Raw genomic sequence first — 20,104 nt, 5'->3', positions numbered from 1 at the left:
TTCTTTTTGCCCCCATAAAAAATGTAGACATTCACAGAAAATGTTTATTATTTCAAGTCAACAGGACAGGAATATATATTGTTAATGCTTTTAAAGGACCTGTAACATCAAAAAATGAAATTGTTTTAAAGTAATAAAAATATAATGTAGTGTTGGCCTGCACTAGTAAAACTGGTGTGTTTGCTTCAGAATACTTACTATTGTTTATATAAATAAGCTGCTGTGTAGCCATGGGGGCAGCCATTCAAAGGAGAAAAGGCTCAGGTTACACAGCAGATAGCAGATAAGCTCTGTAGAACATAATTTTATCTGTTATCCATTATTTATCCTGTGCCATATAGCCGTTTTTCAATTTCCGCCATTGCTACTCAGCAGCTTGTTTATATGGACTATAGTAGTGTTTCTGAAACAAACACATCAGTTTTACCAGCACAGGGCAACACTACATGATATTTTCATTACTTTAAAACACTTTCAGTTTTTGGTGTTACTGTTCCTTTAACATACATACACTGCACATCCTGAAATTGATTAGTATTGCCTTTCAGTTCCACACTTTATTATATGCCAAGTCAGCCATTATTGGTTCTAATTCAGTCAAACTGAACCTATTGTATTTTACTTATTGTGGGTCATGACTTTGTTCAGCAACAGGCTGCCTGTCCACAGAGGTCTAGGAAACCCTGATTCACTAGGATGGCAATATGTTGCACCGCCAGATATCCTGGTGCAGAATCTATAAAGTTTACTTTGCATGTGCAAGTCGACACCTGGGAAAGGTAGGCAAGATGGTGGTACAGTGCTTTGTTTTCCCCAAGGTCTATACAATTTTTACTCGTATAATAAATATCTGCTTTAAATTTTTTTTAATTTTCAACATTAGAGAAGAGTCACTTGGTGCAGTACTGGTCAGTTTTAAGCACTACGACATCACAAGACCTTCTTTTTGTTAGTAACTTAATGTTGAAATGATTGTCTTCCAGTCCAGACTGTTTCCAGTCAGTTGAAATACACAGCAAAAAACAAATAATATCTTGAAAGCTAAAAAAAAATTATGTATATTGCAAATATGTAATTTCTTGTAGGTAGGAAAACTAACTTTACCCCCATGCCATGTCTAATACAACAAGAAAAGAACATAAATCAGGGTTGTTAGCCACAAACTACAGTATGAATATTATTGCATTGTAATTACTAAATTAGATTTCTTCTCCATCCTCCTCCACATATTCACTAGCAATTTCATCATAATCCTTCTCCAGGGCAGCCATATCCTCACGGGCCTCAGAGAACTCCCCTTCCTCCATTCCCTCCCCTACATACCAGTGCACAAAGGCACGCTTGGCATACATGAGATCAAACTTGTGATCCAGACGAGCCCAGGCCTCAGCAATGGCAGTGGTGTTGCTCATCATGCACACAGCACGCTGCACCTTGGCCAGATCCCCACCAGGAACCACAGTTGGTGGCTGGTAATTGATACCAACCTTAAAACCAGTTGGACACCAGTCCACAAACTGGATGGTGCGTCTGGATTTAATGCTTGCAATGGCAACATTGACATCTTTGGGCACCACATCACCACGGTAGAGCAGACAACAAGCCATGTATTTACCATTATGGGGGTTACATTTTACCATCTGGTTGGCAGGCTCAAAGCAAGCACTTGTTATCTCGGCTATGGAAAGCTTCTCATGGTAAGCTCTCTCAGCAGAGATAACCGGAGCATAGGAAACCACAGGGAAATGGATACGAGGGAAAGGCACCAAATTAGTTCGGAATTCTGCCAGGTCCACATTCAGAGCTCCATCAAATCTGAGGGAAGCTGTGATTGATGACACAATCTGGCCAATCAGACGGTTCAGGTTTGTGTGAGTTGGACGTTCAATGTCCAGGTTCCTTTGACATATGTCATAAATGGCTTCATTGTCTACCAGGAAGGCACATTCAGAATGATCCAGGGTTGCATGGGTGGTAAGAACAGAATTATAGGGCTCTACCACAGCTGTAGACATTTTTGGAGATGGATAGATGGAAAATTCCAGCTTGGACTTTCTTCCATAGTCAGCAGAGAGACATTCCATTAGCAGGGAGGTGAATCCAGAGCCAGTGCCACCCCCGAAACTGTGGAAGATGAGGAAACCTTGCAATGCTGTGCATTGATCTACCTAAGAGAAGACACAATTCATAGTCAAAAAATTCAGTCACAACCTCTGAAAACCTCTACTTTACAGGTAATAGTCACCTATTTATAACTATGCCACAGTGGGCCCTTTTTATGCTCTGGAAACATATGGCCAGGTCACAATAAGTGACATAGGACTTACCATCTTGCGGATTCTTTCCAGCACAAGGTCAACAATCTCCCTCCCAATAGTGTAACGACCACGTGCGTAGTTATTGGCAGCGTCTTCCATGCCTGTTATGAGTTGCTCAGGGTGGAACAGTTTTTGGTAAGCCCCTTTCCTTACCTCATCTGTAAGGAAAATGTTATCTTTTTCAAATAGCAACAATTAGAACTCCAGGGGTGAAGCTAAATTTGGTGCAACTGGTGTAGGTGTTGTGGGGCTGAGAAGGGACCTCTGCAAGTTTTAAAACTAAAACATTTTAGGATTTTTCTGTGAGTTTAAAGAAAATGAAGTCTAGATAACATTCCTGCTCAATGAGCCACCATTGACTGTACAGAAACAATTAAGGCCAGCCGTTTATCACCCTTACCCAAACCTGTTACAAAAGATCTAAAATATTAACCAATAGGTCATTCTTTATGTTTTACCCATGCTCCTAAGTTTTTAGGCTCAGGAGTACTAATAACAGGGGCAAACTGGCAAGGGCTTGGGTTATTACCAGGGATTTTCCTTAGACCCCCAGTGAAAAGAACATGCATACAGGAATCCAAAGGAAGTTGCCACCTTACCTGAAAAAAGAATAACAACCCACTTCATTTGAATATTATATAGTAGGACCATTTATGCATCACACAGTTATGCCCAGGCATTCCTGGCCACCAGAAAACCTACCCACTTTGTGCTAATCACCACCCATTTGCAGTCAATGATTTGAGAGCATTGGGAGATATAAGATAACAGCCTTAGTTTATCATTTCTATACCTTCCCTGTAAATAACATTGCCATTCTATAAGTTTTGTTGGTTGGGCTAATAAAACACCATAGAGATGGAAACTCTGGTGGTGCCCCAACACTTTTCACCAATTTGATCAAGACTTTTACTCACCTATGACAGTTGGCTCCAGATCCACAAATACTGCGTGGGGTACATATTTCCCCCCACTGGTCTCACTGAAGAAGGTGCTGAAAGATTCATTCCCTTTGCTGATGATTTCATCACTGATTAATCGCCCGTCTGGTTGGATCCCATGTTCCAGGCAGTAAAGCTCCCAGCATGCATTGCCAATCTGCACGCCTGCCTGCCCCACGTGCAATGAAATGACCTCCCTCTGTAGCAGGAAATGATAAGTTATCTGTGTGGCTCAATTTCAGAATAAATTTGGATTTAAAGTTGTTTGTGCCTTTAACAGTAAGCATGTTATTTTCTCCTGAGAAATCAACCTTGAGCAGTCCCATGAATCTGAACTAGAATGTCCAGTTGTATCAAAATAAAGTGTTAGTGGATATGGTCTTTGATGAAAGGGTATAACCCTAATGTAATATTAACCAAGGATAAATGCAAGGGATGCACCAACTCCCAAACCAAGGCCAAATCCTACTACAGAGGGGCTAAAAAGAACCACACATGCAGCAAATGTATTTAATATCACATGATTTAAAGGGTTCAGATTTGTTTTGGCCAGACAATTGGATTTGGCTGAATTCCAATCCTGTTGAAAATGGCTTTGATTTGGCCAAATCCGATATTCAATGCATCCCTTAAAAATGCACAAAAATGCATCTCAATCTAGCTCAGAACAGCATAAATGATATACAGAGTACATGCAACTCAGTGGAGTAAGTGCAGTAAGCACTAATAATGCCATGATGATTGGGCATCTCAGGTCCTTGCCAGGCCTTGTACATAATACAAGATGGTAACAGTAGTGAGTGATAGTTAGAGTAAGGCAATATGGTAACAGTAGGACAAGATAGAGACAATTGGACAATATGTGGAAAGTAGGACAAGATGGAGATCGTAGAACAAGATGGAGACAGTAAGACAAGATGCAGGCCTGGACTGGCAATCTGTGGGTTCTGGCAAATGCCAGAGGGGCTGCTGTAAGATGCCATAGACACTGACACTGTTTATTGGGCTGGTGGGGGCTGTTTGGGCCTGTGTACCTTAAATGTCAGGGCCTATTTTGATTCTCAGTCCAGACCTCACAAGATGGTAACAGTAGTGTGGAATAGTGACAGTATGACGGTGACAATAGGGCAAGGGGGGGTGCAGGGCAAGATGGCAACAGCAGGGCAAGATGTAGAGAGTAGGACAAGATGGCGATAATAGAGCAACATGGAGACAGTAGGCCTAGATGACGAGAGTAAAGTCTGTTTTGTCTGAGGTCATCATCACTTCACAACTAAAAAAAGTCCCTGACTGTACCACAGTTGCTATAAAAGAAATATTAAAAAAATAAGACAAGCAGGAGGAAGCCTATGATAATTACTTGAAATAGTCCCTTTATCTGGCTGTGAGTGAATGTCGGTAAATGTAGTTTAGAATCCTTACAATAAATAGACAGAATGAAATGAGGTTCCTTACGTGGGATGAGGCTGATGCCATTGAAGAGGAAGCTGATGCCTGATACAGAGATATAGCCTTGCAACGAGATGCCCAGTGTAGGAATGGCCCCAGGACAATAATACAAAGCATTTATGTGGTACAGCTTGATACAAAGTTTCCACTTCCAATGTCACATCAACTGCAAAAAATGCTGCTTTATGGGCATGGACAAAATACATCTCATTCAGGGCTAAACATTTTAGATTTGTTAACCCTAAAACAGACAGTGCCCCTTCAAGGTACAGTGAGATCTTGCCTCAGAAGCTATATACTAGGGGAAACAGAAAAACTCTCCTGATAATACTCAGAGCTGGGTTTCTGCACCACTAAAACAAGATTTACAGATATGGTCTGGCTGGATGATATAGGTAATTTCTGAGTGGTTGCCAGATGCTCAATATTAAGCTGGTACTACAGGAGAAGACCCACTTATTTGGAGACGTCACCATGTGGGGGCCAAGTCAGCCTGTATGTCAATGATTGAATCACATGCAGAATCTAGGCAGATCCATCACCTGTGGATTGCAAATATGACCCTTTTATTTGGCCACACAATGCCCAATGAACTCTGGAGGTAACCACTTGGGCATTAGCAATATTAACACTCCTCACTGGGACCTCTGGCTGCCCATTTTACTAGTCTCTGGGAAACTCTCATGGTCAGAAGATCACTGTGCATCCATAGTTATTGAGCTCCCCATGCAGGGATACATCTTCTTTTTCCAGCATCTGTGCAACGAGCTATAAAAAGACAAAAGTGCATGAAGCGCTTTGCTCCTCTTCTTCTGCAATAAAACGGAGACTGACAAAGGTCTATCCTTCTCTCCTACTGCAATAAAAAGTGTTGTCCTCCTTTCCTTTTGGTGCCTGACTCTGCAGGTATCAATTGGACAGGCCAGTCTTAAACACTTGGGATCTAGTTTAAGTCCTCCCACCAAAGAATTCCACCTGTCATTTAAACCTTACTAACAGGAAACTCTCTTGGTCAGATGATCACTGTGCACCCCTAGTTATTAAAGGGATTCTGTTGTGATTTTTATGATGTAGTTTTTATTTCTAAATTACAGTGTTGACACTGCAAATAATCCACTCTACAATATAAAATTTCATTCTTGAACCAGCAAGTGTATTTTTTTCAGTTCTAATATTGGTGTGTAGGCAGCCATCTCAGGTCATTTTGCCTGATCATGTGCTTTCAGAAAGAGCAAGCACTTTAGGATGGAACTGCTTTCTGGCAGGCTGTTGTTTTGCCTACTCAATGTAACTGAATGTGTTGCATGGGACCTGGATTTTATTACTGAGTGCTGTTCTTATATCTACCAGGCAGCTGTTAACTTGTGTTAGGGAGCTGCTATCTGTTTTCCTTCCCATTGTTCTGTTGTTAGACTGCTGGAGGGGGGAGGGAGGGGTGATATCACTCCAACTTGCAGTACAGCAGTAAAGAGTGACTGAAGTTTATCAGAGCACAAGTCACATGACTGGGCAGCTGGAAAACTGATAATATGTCTAGCCCCATGTCAGATTTCAAAATTAAATATAAAAACATCTGTTTTCTCTTTTGAGAAATGGATTTCAGTGCAGAATTCTGCTGGAGCAGCACTATTAACTGATTTTGTTTTCCCCATGACAGTATCCCTTTAAGTTAGCTCACTGTGCAGGGAAACAAATCTCCTTTTGCCAGCATCTGTGCACTAGATCAGTCAAATATATACAATGTATGGAATGCATGAACAAGGAGAAGGAGCATGATGGGAGTCAGCCTTTACATAACTACAACTGTCAGCATTATTGTGCATGCATTCTGGGAAATGTAGTTCTGCCACAGCTACATTCTGCTTTAGCAGTGTCAATATGCTTCCTTATGAACAGATAATATGGGAATATGAAGTTTTTGTGTGTCAGAAAGATAGAAGTTGTGTATCTGACCTTGCACTGTATCACACACTGTCAGTAGGTTATTGTGTTGTAATACTGTAATGACACTTTGCCGTTATAAACAGAAGGCATCTCACATTCTGTTCAGTAATTAACTCATGACGCTAAACTATACAGAGTATAAAAAAGGGGGGAGGGTCTGGTTTTGGAGAATAGTTTTGTGGCGTGGAATTACAATAATAAATTTGCAAGGTTGCCAGACAAGCAGTTTGTTTTCTGATTTGTCCAAGACTTATCAACATGTCATGGAATAAACAATAGGAATCAGATCTATCTTTGGAATCCATTCACAGACCAAGCTTTGTATAGATACTTATAGTGACCAGACAGTAGCTTAACTTACCTTTTCAGCTGGTGCTTTGTTTGCATACAAGCATGCCATTGGTCACACTGATTGCAAGGGCATATTGTTTTATTTGAATGCAGTTTTTTTATTGAAATAAAGAGGCAGATACAGAGGCTGATGACTAAAATCATGTGGTGATTGATGAAAAGGGCAGGTAGGGATTGTTATAATTAAAATATCATCTTAGATTAATGGATATGTGAGAGAGACCAGAAGAAGATGAAGGACCAATGCAGAGACTGATGCAACTGGATTGGAAAGACAGAAGTGGATTAAATGCTCTCCTTCTCTTCTTCTGCAATAAAATGGATCCTGACCAAAATTCTAGCCTTCTCACCTACTGTAATAAAATAAAGCCTGTTTAAAGCCCTATCCTTTTCTTCTATTGCAATATATTAGAGCATGATCAAAGTCCTATCCTTCTCTTCTACTGCAATATAAAAGCCTGATCAAAATTCTATCCTTTTTTTCTTCTACTGCGATAAATTAGAGCATTTCCAAAGTTTTATCCTTTTCTACTGCAATAAAATAGAGCATGATCAAAGTTCTATCCTTCTTTTCTACTACAATAAAATGGAGCATGATCATAGTTATATCATTCTCTTCTACTACAATAAAATATTGGCTGATCAAAGTTCTATCCCTTTATTCTACTGCAATAAATTAGAGTCTAAACAATAATATATCATACATACACCTGATTTAGAATTATTGCTTACATTTACAGTACCACAAAATCTTTCTGAAATAGTTTTATTTTCAAGTCATGATGTGATTTCACTCTCAGTTACATCCCTTGGTGATACCCAAAGTCCATACAGAAATACTATTGTTTTTTTTTTAAATATAAGAATTATACTCATGAGTATAACTGTAACACTGCAAATTGCTAGTTCTGTATATGTGAGCCATGATATTTTCTACAATGGGAATTGTTGTGTTGTAGCAAACACCCAGGTTAGTTTAAGAAAAGAGAGAGGAACAATCTGGATCTGTTTATGGGGTCGTGCGTCTTTTTTAATTTTATTTGTAGGTTTTTCCACACCAAAAATAAAAGGGGGGGGGGAGACATACACAAAGAAAGCAACACAAAAGTGAATAAATAAAAGAAAATCTACACAGAATGAAAGAATAAATAAACCACTCAGGAGCAGCATAGGGGAGAGACCCCCCCACCAAATGTACAAAGTCAGAGAGGGAAGCTTTCAAGTAAGTTTGATCCCCCCTCCGGAGCTGATTCATTTAGCCCTTTCACCCCTGGATCTGCAGGGCCTCCTACTCTCCAGTGGGTACATCTTGTTTCAACTCTTAGTACCTGGCATAACAGTGCCCAACACAATGTGCTGGCCAATAATATTTCCCATTACCATACACCTTTACCCATATTATTCCCTGCTGGAATAGCATCGTCTATTACGCTGTCTTAAAAGCACCCCAACATACATCTGCTCTTTCTCAATAATACATCTTTGCTACTTAGTCTTTCTCTCCCTTTACTGTGATCGTCACTGCTGTGTACAGAGGAAATAATCTCATTATCTGGTGAGAGCAGCTTGGGATTTCACAGTCTATTTCTACATGTTCATCGTATGTACTTTATTTCGGTTTCACCTCTGCATTGCAAAAGGTGCCATATAAGCCATGCTTTCTCAGGTGCCACATAACTCTCAAATGCCACAAATTAAGCAAAGAAACAGAAAGCACTGGAGACAGTGGAAAGCAACAGTCACTCTCCTAAGCTCCACTGTGTATTTACCTTTACTGTCACTGTGTGTGACACGATTTGTGCCATTTGCTGTGTCAGCCTTTGCTATTTAGTAGAATTGCAGCTCTGAATTCCAAGTTGATGCACAACTTGACTCCAAAGCTCAGCTCATCCCTTTTGTTACAAGCTCCATACAATAACATTCAGGATCTTAAAATCTTAGTTATTCTGTAGATCCACTATTAAACACAATATTTTTGGAGCTTAGATAATCAAGTTCTTCTCTAGTACCTCTTATCCTTAAAGTGCCAATAGGAGACATCGGTACAGCTCAGGTTTCCTCTAGACCCCAAAGGATCAGAAATAAGGTGCTTAGGCTGATATGCCAACACTTTGTATTAAGTATTCAAAGTTATTATGAGACCATACCCAGGCCAGTAGGAATAATCTCAGGTAGGAATGAACATGGCTGTTATGAAACCATTCCTGAGCCAATATTTCAGGTAGGAACAACATGGCTGATATGAGACATTATTTCATATACCGTAGGAAGACATGGCCTTCAAGAAACCATTCCTGAGCTAATTTCTCAAGTAGAACTAAACGTAACATGACTGCCCTGACCATTCATTATGTGTTAATCAACCTAGGGAAGTTTTATTAGCTTAAATACAAAAGAAAAACACCTTAGTTAAACTTTGCCCACCTAAAATTTGTTAAGACCACTTGCTGTGTTTCCTTCAGGATGCCAGAAGGTTTCTGGGAAATTAGCTTTTGTGTACACCAGGGGGTTTATAATAAAAAAAACAAGATCATGGTTGCTCAGAGAAACCTCTGCAGTCCATAGTGGAACCTTAGGTTACATCTGACTGAGATCAAAGGTGAATAAATTTTAAGCAGTTGCCAGCTTTTCTTAGCTCTGGCAGTTGGGAGTTTGTCACATGCATCATGCACCCCATTTTCAAGTGTTTCCTCCCCCTCAGTCTTGTTAGACTTCTCTGCTGCTGTCATTGAGGTATATTGGCCTAATATTCTTTTTTTTAGGCTTCTCTGGGATTCTTTGTCCCAGTAGATTGTAAGGGACCCTTTCTGTATATAGACAGGGTATGATTTGTATCTCCTTCTCTGACCAGTCCGCCTTCCCTGAGACCCCTGAGGGTCCTCCATGATCCAGTGGAATGCTCCTATGGCTTCTTGGCCAACTTATTTTTTGTAAAGTCTGCTCTTAATAATCACTGAGTGACAGGAGCTGAGGGCTGGCTTCCATGGTATGAGCGAAGAAGAACTTTGTGCTTAGTGGCTGTGTCTGCTCGTCTCCTCTGTTGCTCCACGAGGAACTCTTTGAGTTTGTTAGTGGTGAAAGTAAGGGTTTGACGTCTGAGCTTCATTAGGTAGGCATCCTGGAGCCAAGGATTTGAAAAACATTCCTTGAGTGATGGCCGGCTCCTGAGAAAAATAAAAAACACTATTTAGGGTTTATAGGAACACCCAGCTGGGAACTGTAAACTGCAGTGTAAACAATGACTCTCAACAATCTAATGCTGTACGTAAAATTAGCCTCTTTGTATTAGGGAAATCAGGGAGATCAATTTATGCCCCGGATAGATCAATAGATCGATAGATAATTGAATATATAGTTGTATATCATGTACAGTATATTAAGGTTATCACTACATGAATTTGAATGCACAAATTGCATGCAATATTTAACTAAGTGGTGCAGTTACAAATAGCTAGTAGACTGAGAAAAACTATATGCTGATTGGCTATTTCTGGCAAGCACACTTGTGTAATTTAGTATGTGTTAGTAAAAGAGCCCATATAAGTCCTTACTAGTCAAATACAGGACCAAGACCATCAATATTAGAACTTGGTACCAATCTTGACTCGGAGATTAGTGGCATTCCAGCAGTGCATAATAATAAACAGCTTAAAGTAGTCATACAGAGCTACTCACCAAGGATATATTGTTAGGATCTTGCGAATGAAAAGGGAAGCACTTTGGGAGGCGTTCGAATACAACTTAAAAATATCAAATCGGCCTGACAAAATCCTGTTCTCAGTTTCTACAGGGTCCAGCTCATAGAATGGAGATCGTCCACTCAGCCTGCACCGTGGGAAATAAAGAATGGAGAATTGTGGGAAAGAAGTAGGGTAAAATGAAACTAAAGGAAAGCACAGGGAGAGATAACTGGAGACAATCCCATGCACAGGATACACAGAAAAAGGGCATCAGGGAGATGTTTGTTGAGATACTTTGCCATGTTCTGGTAAAAGCTTGTGCAACTTGCAGCCTCCAAATTTTGGTGAACTATAATTCCAAGAAGCAATGCTGAGAGATACAATTCAACAACATATCGAGGGCTGCAGCGTTCACATCTCTAGTCTAGTGCAACAACTACCTTCATTTATTTGATCACAGTTTTCCAGCATCAGCAGTTACAGGAATTGCTCCCAAAGGCTCATTCTTGTGTTCTACAATACCATAAACTCAATCCAATAAAATTCATACAAGACTGAAGGGCTCATTCACCAACCGTTGATTATTTTTATTTTTATTGTTTTTTTTTTTATTTTACAGTTTATTTTTTAGAGCAAGATTTTGGACAGCTAATAGTGCTCCCTGCTGTTGCAGAGAAGGGCTTACAACTATCTATCAAGCAGTTAAAAACATGTCGCTAAATTTATAGGTCTGGGCAGTGCAAGTATTCCAGGGCCTTATATATATATATATATCAATATTGGTCCTGGGACTAATAAACTAATAAACTAGTTTGAGAGTTTTACTTTGAAAGCAGCTAGTAAGTTGCAGGTAAAACGTATTCGTCCCTTTTATAAAATGTATAATTAAACCATAGAATTCTTAATGAATCAGATGAAAATTGAGCATAGGACTGGCCAGATATGGGATGACTTTGACGTAGTTGGCCAGCTTAAATATATTGCAATATATGGACAAACAATCCCTGTTTTGTTTAAAGGGTAAGGCATTTTTCAGTAGCAGTATGCACAAAATGTCTCTGTCTTAAATATATTGATAATGGGTTGAGTGCAGAGGAATCTTGTATTTGTCTATATGTATTTTGTGGTCACACCCTCATTGCACCCCCGCCTAATGTTTTTAAAAACTAGTGGTGAGCACAACTTTCCCTTGTTTGTTATAGTTCTACAAGAGCAGTGACCAGCTCTATGTTGTAGCTCCCACCCCCTCCAACTATAGTCAGGTGATCCCACTGGTGTCTAATAAAAGGGCAGCCAAGTTTGAGAGTTTTACTTTGAAAGCAGCAAGTAAGTTGCAGGTAAAACGTATTCGTCCCTTTTATAAAATGTATAATTAAACCATAGAATTCTTAATGAATCAGATGAAAATTGAGCATAGGACTGGCCAGATATGGGATGACTTTGACGTAGTTGGCCAGCTTAAATATATTGCAATATATGGACAAACAATCCCTGTTTTGTTTAAAGGGTAAGGCATTTTCAGTAGCAGTATGCACAAAATGTCTCTGTCTTAAATATATTGATAATGGGTTGAGTGCAGAGGAATCTTGTATTTGTCCTGGGACTAAGCCATTCTGGATATATATATATATATATATATATATATATATATATATATATATATATATATATATATATATATATATATATATATTGTAATATTATAATAAATATAATAGATTTTCTTTTTAATCCAAAAATAAATTAGGAAAAGTGATTACAAAAACTTACATGAGGTAAGTCAGCACTCCCACACCCCAGATATCAGCTGCTGGACCTACTGCGTCACCTTTAAGCATCTCAGGAGCTGCATGTGAAAGGCACAGGGTCAGAAAGTTGTGTTAAACAACAATAAATGCACAAGAACGAAAGGCAAAAAAAATGAATGTGTAAATGAGGAAGAGTTAAGCTTGCATATATGAATAGATTGGATCAGCCTGATTTTGCAGTGACCATTAGGTGGGCACATCCAGGCAAACAAGTGGAACGTTGTCACGTTTGAACCTTTTAAGACCACTAATATGGTCCTCGTCTGATCAGATTTTCAAACCTGCTGAATGGATATCTGGACGGTTTTCAGCCATTTCAGGAAGGCTTTGCAAGGGCCTCTAACACTAGTTAATACGTTTCCAACTCACTATTGAGGGGCTGAGACAGCAGGTACCATCAGCCTGTGTAGGGCCAGCTTTTCAGGCTGTAAATAGTCTGTAATAATAGAGTGACATTTTTGCACAGCCATACAAGAGGCCACACATTAAGAGCTTTGGCACATGTGGCATTTAGATCACTGTTATGTGTGAAAGGGATAGAAAAAATCTTCCATCGACTGCAAATCACTTCCCAGTTGCAGAAGTGCCCTGCAAATATTGATTCACAAATGTAAAATGTAAGGATCTGTGACAGGTACTGATAAGCAGAATACCAAGTGGTCACATTTTGAAATGCCCCTTACCTTGTGCAATCAGGAGAATGCAAGGCACTAGGGAGCCCTGTACTTACCACATCATTTTGCCAGTGTTTTTTATCGAGTTTAGCAGCTGCCATAAAATGGCTAGGCGCAAATCTTTAGTGCATGGGGCTTTGAAGCCCTTAAGTGTATAGCCCATAGTGCTTAAAGTTGCGATCTCCCTTTGTAAATGAGGCCTCATGTTTGCTATTGCCCTAGTGAGGTGTCTGTTTGAGCATACTTATAATTACAAATTTGTGCTTTGGATAGGTAACAGGATCTTTTGTGGCTGTATTATGAAAAGTTTCATAGAACCCAACCACACAACACTACCTAGTAATTCCTACCAATCAGCCTCTTGGCTCTGTACCAGTGATGATAGACATTAATGCAGCAGATGCATTCTTCTCACCTGCAGTTTGTTGCTACATAACTTAAATTATAGGCTGCTAATTTCCTTGATCAACAGTTAGTTTTAACATTAAAAAAGTACCCTGCACAATATAATAGATGTATGTTTTTAAATAATTGTTGGGGCTACAAATAATCCCCAATAATGCAAATAAAAATCCCCTAATTACACAGCAGACTAGGGAACTTTCACAAAACTATAGGGAAGCTACATAACATATAGATAAACACGCTGGATAAAAGATTTATAGCACAAAACAGGTACATGTATTACGCACACATATATTCCAGAGTTCCCGCGCGTTTGCCAAGAGGTCGCAGGACCAATGGAGTAAAGTTCTGGGCGCTTCCCAAATCAATGATCTTGACAGTGTTCATATAGGAGACAATGACGTTCTCGGGTTTAATATCGAGGTGCAAAACCTTTTGTTCATGCAGATACTCCAATCCCTGAAGGATCTGCAGAAGGTAATTGACGACGTCGTCTTCAGAATAACGGAACCTGCAGAAACAATAAAAAATATGATCACAAGGTATTAAGAAGTGAAATAGATCTAACAGAAAACCAGAAATTTGCTCTAAGAAAATGTAACCAAAAGCAACAATGGGTGCACAAAACTCATATCTTTCTCTCACAGGACCCTGAAGATGTTGGCCACCAGCAAGAGCTCTAAATGCAGGACTACTGAACAAACCCCAATCTGCAAATTTGGCTGACACAACCTTCCTTCTGTTGGCTGTTCCTTTCTGTGACTCCAAACTATGGCCCTTGCACCATTAATGAACTGAAAAAATAGCTCACCTTTCAACTAGGCAGTAGAGCAGTTCCCGTCCTGTGCAGTTTTCAGAAATCAGCACAAGGTAGCGAGGGGTTATATAGGCTTCGTGAAGACTCAGGATCCGTTGATGGTGCAGACCCTTGAGGACCTCATACTCTTGCAGCACATTTTGCTTGTTTTCTGGTTCATACGATATGATCTTTGCCATAAAGTGCTTACCTGTTGCATTCTCCTTACACTCTCGTATCACTCCAAACCGCCCCCTGTGGTAAGAAGCATACAAGGTATAGGGGCAAAGGGAAAGGTTTCTATCTAAAATAGTCACTGCCTAACATACTTTATGCCTATATTGATATTCTATGCACTAGTTCAGTAGACCATTTGTAATTCAAGTGGCTACTGACCATGGTTAGCATGATGTCCTTCTATAACCCTTTTTCCTATACTTGTGTCACTGCTAACTGAAGTGGAAAATTTGAAACATAGACCAACAAGCAATTCATGGGTCATCATTTCTGTGCAAGCCCCAACTGGGTGGTGACCTATGTCTGGCTTCATCCTCTAGAAATAAAAAGAGGTCACTTCAGACAAGACCAAATTACTTTTCCATCTGTCTTTCCCAAACCCAGTTGTAACAACAGTGATTCCCAACAAACACAAATGTAATTCTTTGTATTTGGACTAACTATGCCCCCCATTTCATTTGTTTAGCCTTTCTCTCTGGCATATAGGGAAAGGAGTGGAGTTCTACAATTCCTGAATGGAGTACACAATTCCCTTCTCTTGCAGTGTCCCCAATGACAACTACTTATGCCTATCCCAAACTGCAGTTGAGAGATATGGGTAGCAACAGTAGGCAAGATTAAGAAAGTTGCTCTAAATGGAAGTATAGGTATCTGGTGGCAAGGAAAGGGCCTCCAGTTATTTCATCATTCCCATGGGTAGAGTTTTGACAGTGTAGCTCCACATGATAAAATGTATTCATATTATTGTATATCTCTGGATTGACTGATAAATCTGTTGTCCCAACACTCACCTTGCTTTCTCATCCAAGAAAGTGTATGGTTTTTGGGGTACCCCTTGTCGGAGGGTGGTGCTTTCTCTTCCTGAGGGTGTGACTCTTCCTCCAGGTGTATATCGTGTGTCCTTCCCAGGGGTGACACTTTTCACTAGCACTCGTGTAGGGACAGTTTGGGCAGTGGGGGTAAGTGGGATAAGTGGGGTGGTGGGGGTAAGTGGGGTAGGTGGGGTGGTGGGGGTAAGTGGGGTAGGTGGGCTGGTGGAGGTAAGAGGAGTAGGTGGGGTGTTGGGTGTAAGTGGGGTAGATGGAGTGGTGGACTCAGCAGGGGTAGAAGGTGTAGGCACCGGCATTGATATAAAGGAAGTGACCATATAAGCTGGGGATGTAGGTGTTAAGGGTTTGGTTACTGGGCTTGTATGAGGAGAAGGAAAAGATATTGTTTTGGAAGTGGGCAGGGTTGCCGATTTAAAAGGGGGAATGTGCAGCATAATTGGAACAGAGGGGGACTTGGCAGATGGTTTTGGAGCTGCTAACTGTGATGGCATCCTTGGTTCAGTAGAGAGACTTTGTGTAAGACTTGATGGTTCCTCAGTTTTTGAAGTAGTTGGGATAGGTGTTTTGACCTGGGCAACAGTGGGGACAATAGCAATTTTTTGGGTTTTCTCTGTTGGCACAGACTGAGTTTTGGGTGATTGTACATGTGACACTTGTAATGGTTTAGCTGTTGGCTCTGGAATAGGTTTTACTTGCTGCGAAGTAGTAGAGGAGGGGACCCTTAAATGAGACACTGAAGAACCTGATGTCATAGACACAGTTACTGTGGAAACATGAGAACATACGGCAGGAGGAGCCACAGTAGATGGAACCCTGTTCATGGGAAGAATTTGGGGAGTGATATCAGCTCTGAGCGTAGTGGCAATGACAGGCATGTGCATGGTTGGGGGAGTGGATAGTATTCCTCTGTGTTTCCGTGGAGGAGTTGCAGGTGGAGGTACTTTAGGGAGAGGCTGAGCTGGAGAAATGGTTGCAGTTGTAGTAATAACAGATGAGGAAACTGCAAGAGCAGATCCGCAAGATGGAGGTAATTTTGGGGTAGAGACAACAGGGGGAGAAACAGTTGGGATAGTAGGGGTCCGGAGAGTCATTGGAACAGTAGGGGACACTGCAGGGCCCACTGGCCCTGCTCTCTGGACTGAGGGTGTTATTGGTTTATGATCTAGAGAAAAGGGGAAAAAGAGCCTTTTTAGACTGGCAATGTCTCTGTTTAACTCTTAGTGTGAAAGCCCTGGTACTTTTCAGAGGGATCAGTAGGTTACATCAACATAACATCAAATTGTGGTACTACAGAAAGTGGTCGAAAGTGGTATTACCATTAACAATCTATAAACGTATTTTTCAATTGTTCTAAGCAGTACTCAAATTGCCCAGCACTAAACCCCACTGACATTCAGTACTGAGGGATGCAGGGGTTGCTGAACTAAAACTCTCATAATTCTGTTGTATAGCTTGGCTATGCCTGTGTTTGATTAAAGGACATATTACCTTTTCATTTCAACAATATGCCTCCTACCAGTTGACTATATTGACTATATTAAAGCCAAACTTTTAATTCCCTATTTACCTTCATCATCTATGAGAATAGTCTTGGAAACACTGCTGTAGGGTCCCTGTCCCGCTTTGTTGACACAAGCGACGCGGAAGCTGACATTGCCTGGCTGGAGCTCAGTCACATTGCAGTAACAGTCTGTGATTCCAGAACTTATTACTTTCCACTCTCCTTCACCTGAGACAAAAATGAAATGTTACAAAAAAAGTTTCACCTTTTCCCCTTTTTTAATGTTTCCAAAGATGTTCACTGGGGTTCAATTCTGGTGGCTAGACTATGTATTGTGAGCTCCTTTGACATTGTTATATACAGCTACAAACTTTCAATATTCTCGGAATAGTGACCATAACTCTTGGAGGACCACAGTACTAGTATTAATACTTTCCAGTAGTAGTTATTCAATGACCAACTCGATTGACACTGTTTCTATGGAGCGCACACCATCTCTATTATTTATGCATCATCACAGAACATGAACAAGAAGCTCAGATGAAAGTGCTAAAACATTTGATTGCTGTTATTCCTAAATAAGGTATGAACTGAGTACCACTGCAGATTTTATTTATTAATGAAATGGTGATAGACTTTTGACACCTACTGTATATAAGCACAGCAATCTTAGTGGATTCACTGGCAGGCATGTGTGTTTGCAGTCTCAATTCACTTACCATTTATTTGTCTCTCCAGGATGTAGGTGCAAGGAGAGCTGTGCTCATGGGCCTTCCATAGAACCAGTACTGTGTTTTTATACTTCTGAGGGACCTCTGGGGTCCCAGGAGGATCAGGTATTCCTGGAACAAAGGGAGGCACATTGGATGAACCAATTGTGTGGGAAGAAATTTTAGGAGCCATTTAAGACCCCAGGGGGGTGCAACAGCACTAAGAGGCTCAAGAGGACGTCCTTTGGTGTTCATTCCGGAAGCACTTGCACCCCCTGCCTGCTATGATCTGCACTGAGCACTGGATGAAATATCTGGTGCTCAGTGAAGAGTGCAGTGTCAGGAGGTGCAGCTAGCCCAATAGGCCATTTACAATGCCTTGCACACTGTGCAAATGTAAAAAAGGAAGCAACTGGGCTTTTCTGCACTTTGCCAACGGCTTGGGGCACTGTGCAAATAGCTGAGGGCCTTTAAACTCGATTTCAGACCCCTGAGACCTGCTGAGTATGCCTTGAGTCAAATGCTGTCTACATTAAGGCAGCACTCATTGCAAGAGAGGCGGGGGGAGGCATTTATGCTCCTCCTAAATCATCATTCAGATGGGCATAGTACAGAGTGACATGTGATTCAGCCTGCATCTGGGCCCTGTACTTACCACCTGCCCTAAGGTAAGCCGGGGTACGCCTCCTGAGCAAGCCCTGGGATGCTTGGTAAACGAGTACTAATGGGTGTGCTCTTGTCCTTTTAGCAGGTGTTAAGGACAGAACCCCTTACCTCTCCTTCTGTACCTTGTACCTCTTTATGCCTAACACAAGCAGAATTTCATTCAGGGAACAGTCCGCAGGTCACTACACTCAAAACAGAGCTATTTGCACAATGCCCCACACAGTGGACAAAATGCTAAAAATGGTCAATTGTGGGAACTTTTTATGTGGGAACTAAGAAGTCAGTACAGCTGTAATTAAACTAAGACATGTTAATAAGTTAATATAAAGTAAAGTAGACTGGCGCTGCAAAATAAAGTGTTATGTTCTAGTTTGAACAAATAAGACCCTAGACCAGTAATTTTAGAACATTTTGGATTAACCTCTCTTGGTGGACCAAAAGCAAATAAGGATTTACCCTAGATCTCCCCATACTTGGCCTTCAGGCTGTGCTTTCAAGAGCCTCTGGGAGATCAAATTAGCATTCTTAGTCTCACCCAAACTGGGCTCCCCATGAGTGACCAGTCCCTGAGCTTGAGGACAACTACCCATGTTTATTTAATAAAAAACATAAAACCTGTGTGTGGGATGGAACTGTTAAGGCACAATAACCAAATAATAATGCTGCAGGTTTTATTTGCACAGTGGTGAATATGCCCTAGAGTTTATAAACAAATATAAAAGACAATACATACTTGCCACAGACACTGTGCAGGAGCTAGCTACAGAACCCAGGGCATTTGCTGCCACACATTCATACAGACCAGCTTCTCTCTGCCCAGCCACAGGTATGATGAGCTGCTGTCTGCCATCAGGGCAGGATTTTATATGCATCTTTTCTGCTCCTTCCAAGAACATCTTATCTAATAACACAGACCACAGATACATTAGCACTACATAGCTGGAAGTATAAGAAATTAAAACACATAATTAAAAATACTCTGGGGGTAATGAAATAAAGGGAGAATAGTTTGATGCAAGTCTAGCAATCCATAACAAATAGCACTTACTATTCAACTTTGGAAAGCAGGCATCTGGTTGGTTGCTATTGGTTACTACATCTAGTGCAAGCATTTCGTAATTAGCACAACAAAGCCCAAGTTCTGGAGCAAAGTCAGTTATTTTGGAAGTAGGTGCCGTTTTTGGTAGAGAAGTTGGTATCAGTCTGCACACTGACATTTGTGCCAAAATAAGTGCAGTGCCTCTGAAGGCTTTTTGCCCAAATGTGAGAAATGATTAAATTAAAAGCCTAGAGGGGGAATGTAATAACATTTGCAAAGAGCATAACTTCGCCAATAAAAATTTGCCTGTTGCAACGTAATATTTATCCTTAGGCTTTCATTGCATTGCAAATCTTAATTGCACATTGCACACCTTTAACACCTGATCTGTAGTTTTGTTAAATATTTTGTTGCAAAAACGGTTTGCAATAGTGAAAGCAATTTGGTCACACATTTTGCGAGGAAATCATTGAGGTCGTTACTCAGTCTAAAATGGCGCAAACTTTGGTCGCTAACGTTCACAAGTGTCGTTGCAAACGTTTTTTTGTGCTAACGAAGCACTTTACATTCACCCTTAGGCCTTTTGTCCAAAAGTATGAAAGGTAAAGATATGAACCTTGGTCTTTTTTGTCCAAATGATAGTAAATGCTGAACATCTACTGTGTGACATTTCAGACTCCATCCATTTGCATGCGATAACACATGGCAAAAAACACACCTAGCTATAAGGTGCAGGATACTCATAAAAATAACAT

The 20,104-nt window shown here is 40.6% G+C and overlaps 2 protein-coding genes across 5 annotated transcripts in view; both read right to left on the bottom strand.

Annotated features, from left to right (window-relative positions):
• tuba1al.L (tubulin alpha 1a like L homeolog) lies at nt 1–5,343 on the bottom strand. Its single transcript, XM_018235706.2, has 4 exons — nt 4,715–5,343; nt 3,236–3,458; nt 2,328–2,476; nt 1–2,168 (listed from the first exon to the last, which is right to left on the bottom strand). Exons 1-4 carry the CDS (start codon nt 4,823–4,825, stop codon nt 1,200–1,202), a joined length of 1,452 nt encoding a protein of 483 aa, XP_018091195.1. The 5' UTR covers nt 4,826–5,343; the 3' UTR covers nt 1–1,199.
• A 2,304-nt stretch (nt 5,344–7,647) lies between these two features.
• The window catches only part of LOC108701290 (striated muscle preferentially expressed protein kinase-like), a 134,644-nt gene continuing 122,187 nt past the window's right edge, over nt 7,648–20,104 (bottom strand). For all 4 annotated transcript variants that reach the window (XM_041575968.1, XM_041575969.1, XM_041575970.1 and 1 more), the window contains 9 exons: nt 19,044–19,211; nt 17,654–17,776; nt 17,001–17,162; nt 15,395–16,595; nt 14,382–14,621; nt 13,858–14,081; nt 12,454–12,529; nt 10,679–10,828; nt 7,648–10,167 (listed from right to left, as the gene is read on the bottom strand). In XM_041575968.1, the coding sequence (XP_041431902.1) occupies nt 9,954–10,167; nt 10,679–10,828; nt 12,454–12,529; nt 13,858–14,081; nt 14,382–14,621; nt 15,395–16,595; nt 17,001–17,162; nt 17,654–17,776; nt 19,044–19,211 (2,558 nt within the window). In that variant the 3' untranslated portion in view covers nt 7,648–9,953. The remainder of the gene's footprint in view (nt 10,168–10,678; nt 10,829–12,453; nt 12,530–13,857; nt 14,082–14,381; nt 14,622–15,394; nt 16,596–17,000; nt 17,163–17,653; nt 17,777–19,043; nt 19,212–20,104) is intronic.

The sequence above is a fragment of the Xenopus laevis genome, chromosome 9_10L (genome assembly GCF_017654675.1).
Source record: "Xenopus laevis strain J_2021 chromosome 9_10L, Xenopus_laevis_v10.1, whole genome shotgun sequence".
Classification (NCBI taxonomy): Eukaryota; Metazoa; Chordata; class Amphibia; order Anura; family Pipidae; genus Xenopus; species Xenopus laevis.
The sequence above is the reverse complement of the archived record's forward strand: the minus strand, read 5'-3'. Positions and strand labels throughout refer to the sequence as shown.

Bases quoted from the DNA above. Each gene is read 5' to 3' on its own strand.
- tuba1al.L (XM_018235706.2), bottom strand. From the start codon at position 4,825: ATGCTTTGTATTATTGTCCTGGGGCCATTCCTACACTGGGCATCTCGT. The intron at 3,459-4,714 runs GTAAGGAACCTC...TTCCTGCTACAG, and splicing joins TGGCATCAGCCTCATCCCAC to AGGGAGGTCATTTCATTGCA. The intron at 2,169-2,327 runs GTAAGTCCTATG...GTCTTCTCTTAG, and splicing joins TGGAAAGAATCCGCAAGATG to GTAGATCAATGCACAGCATT.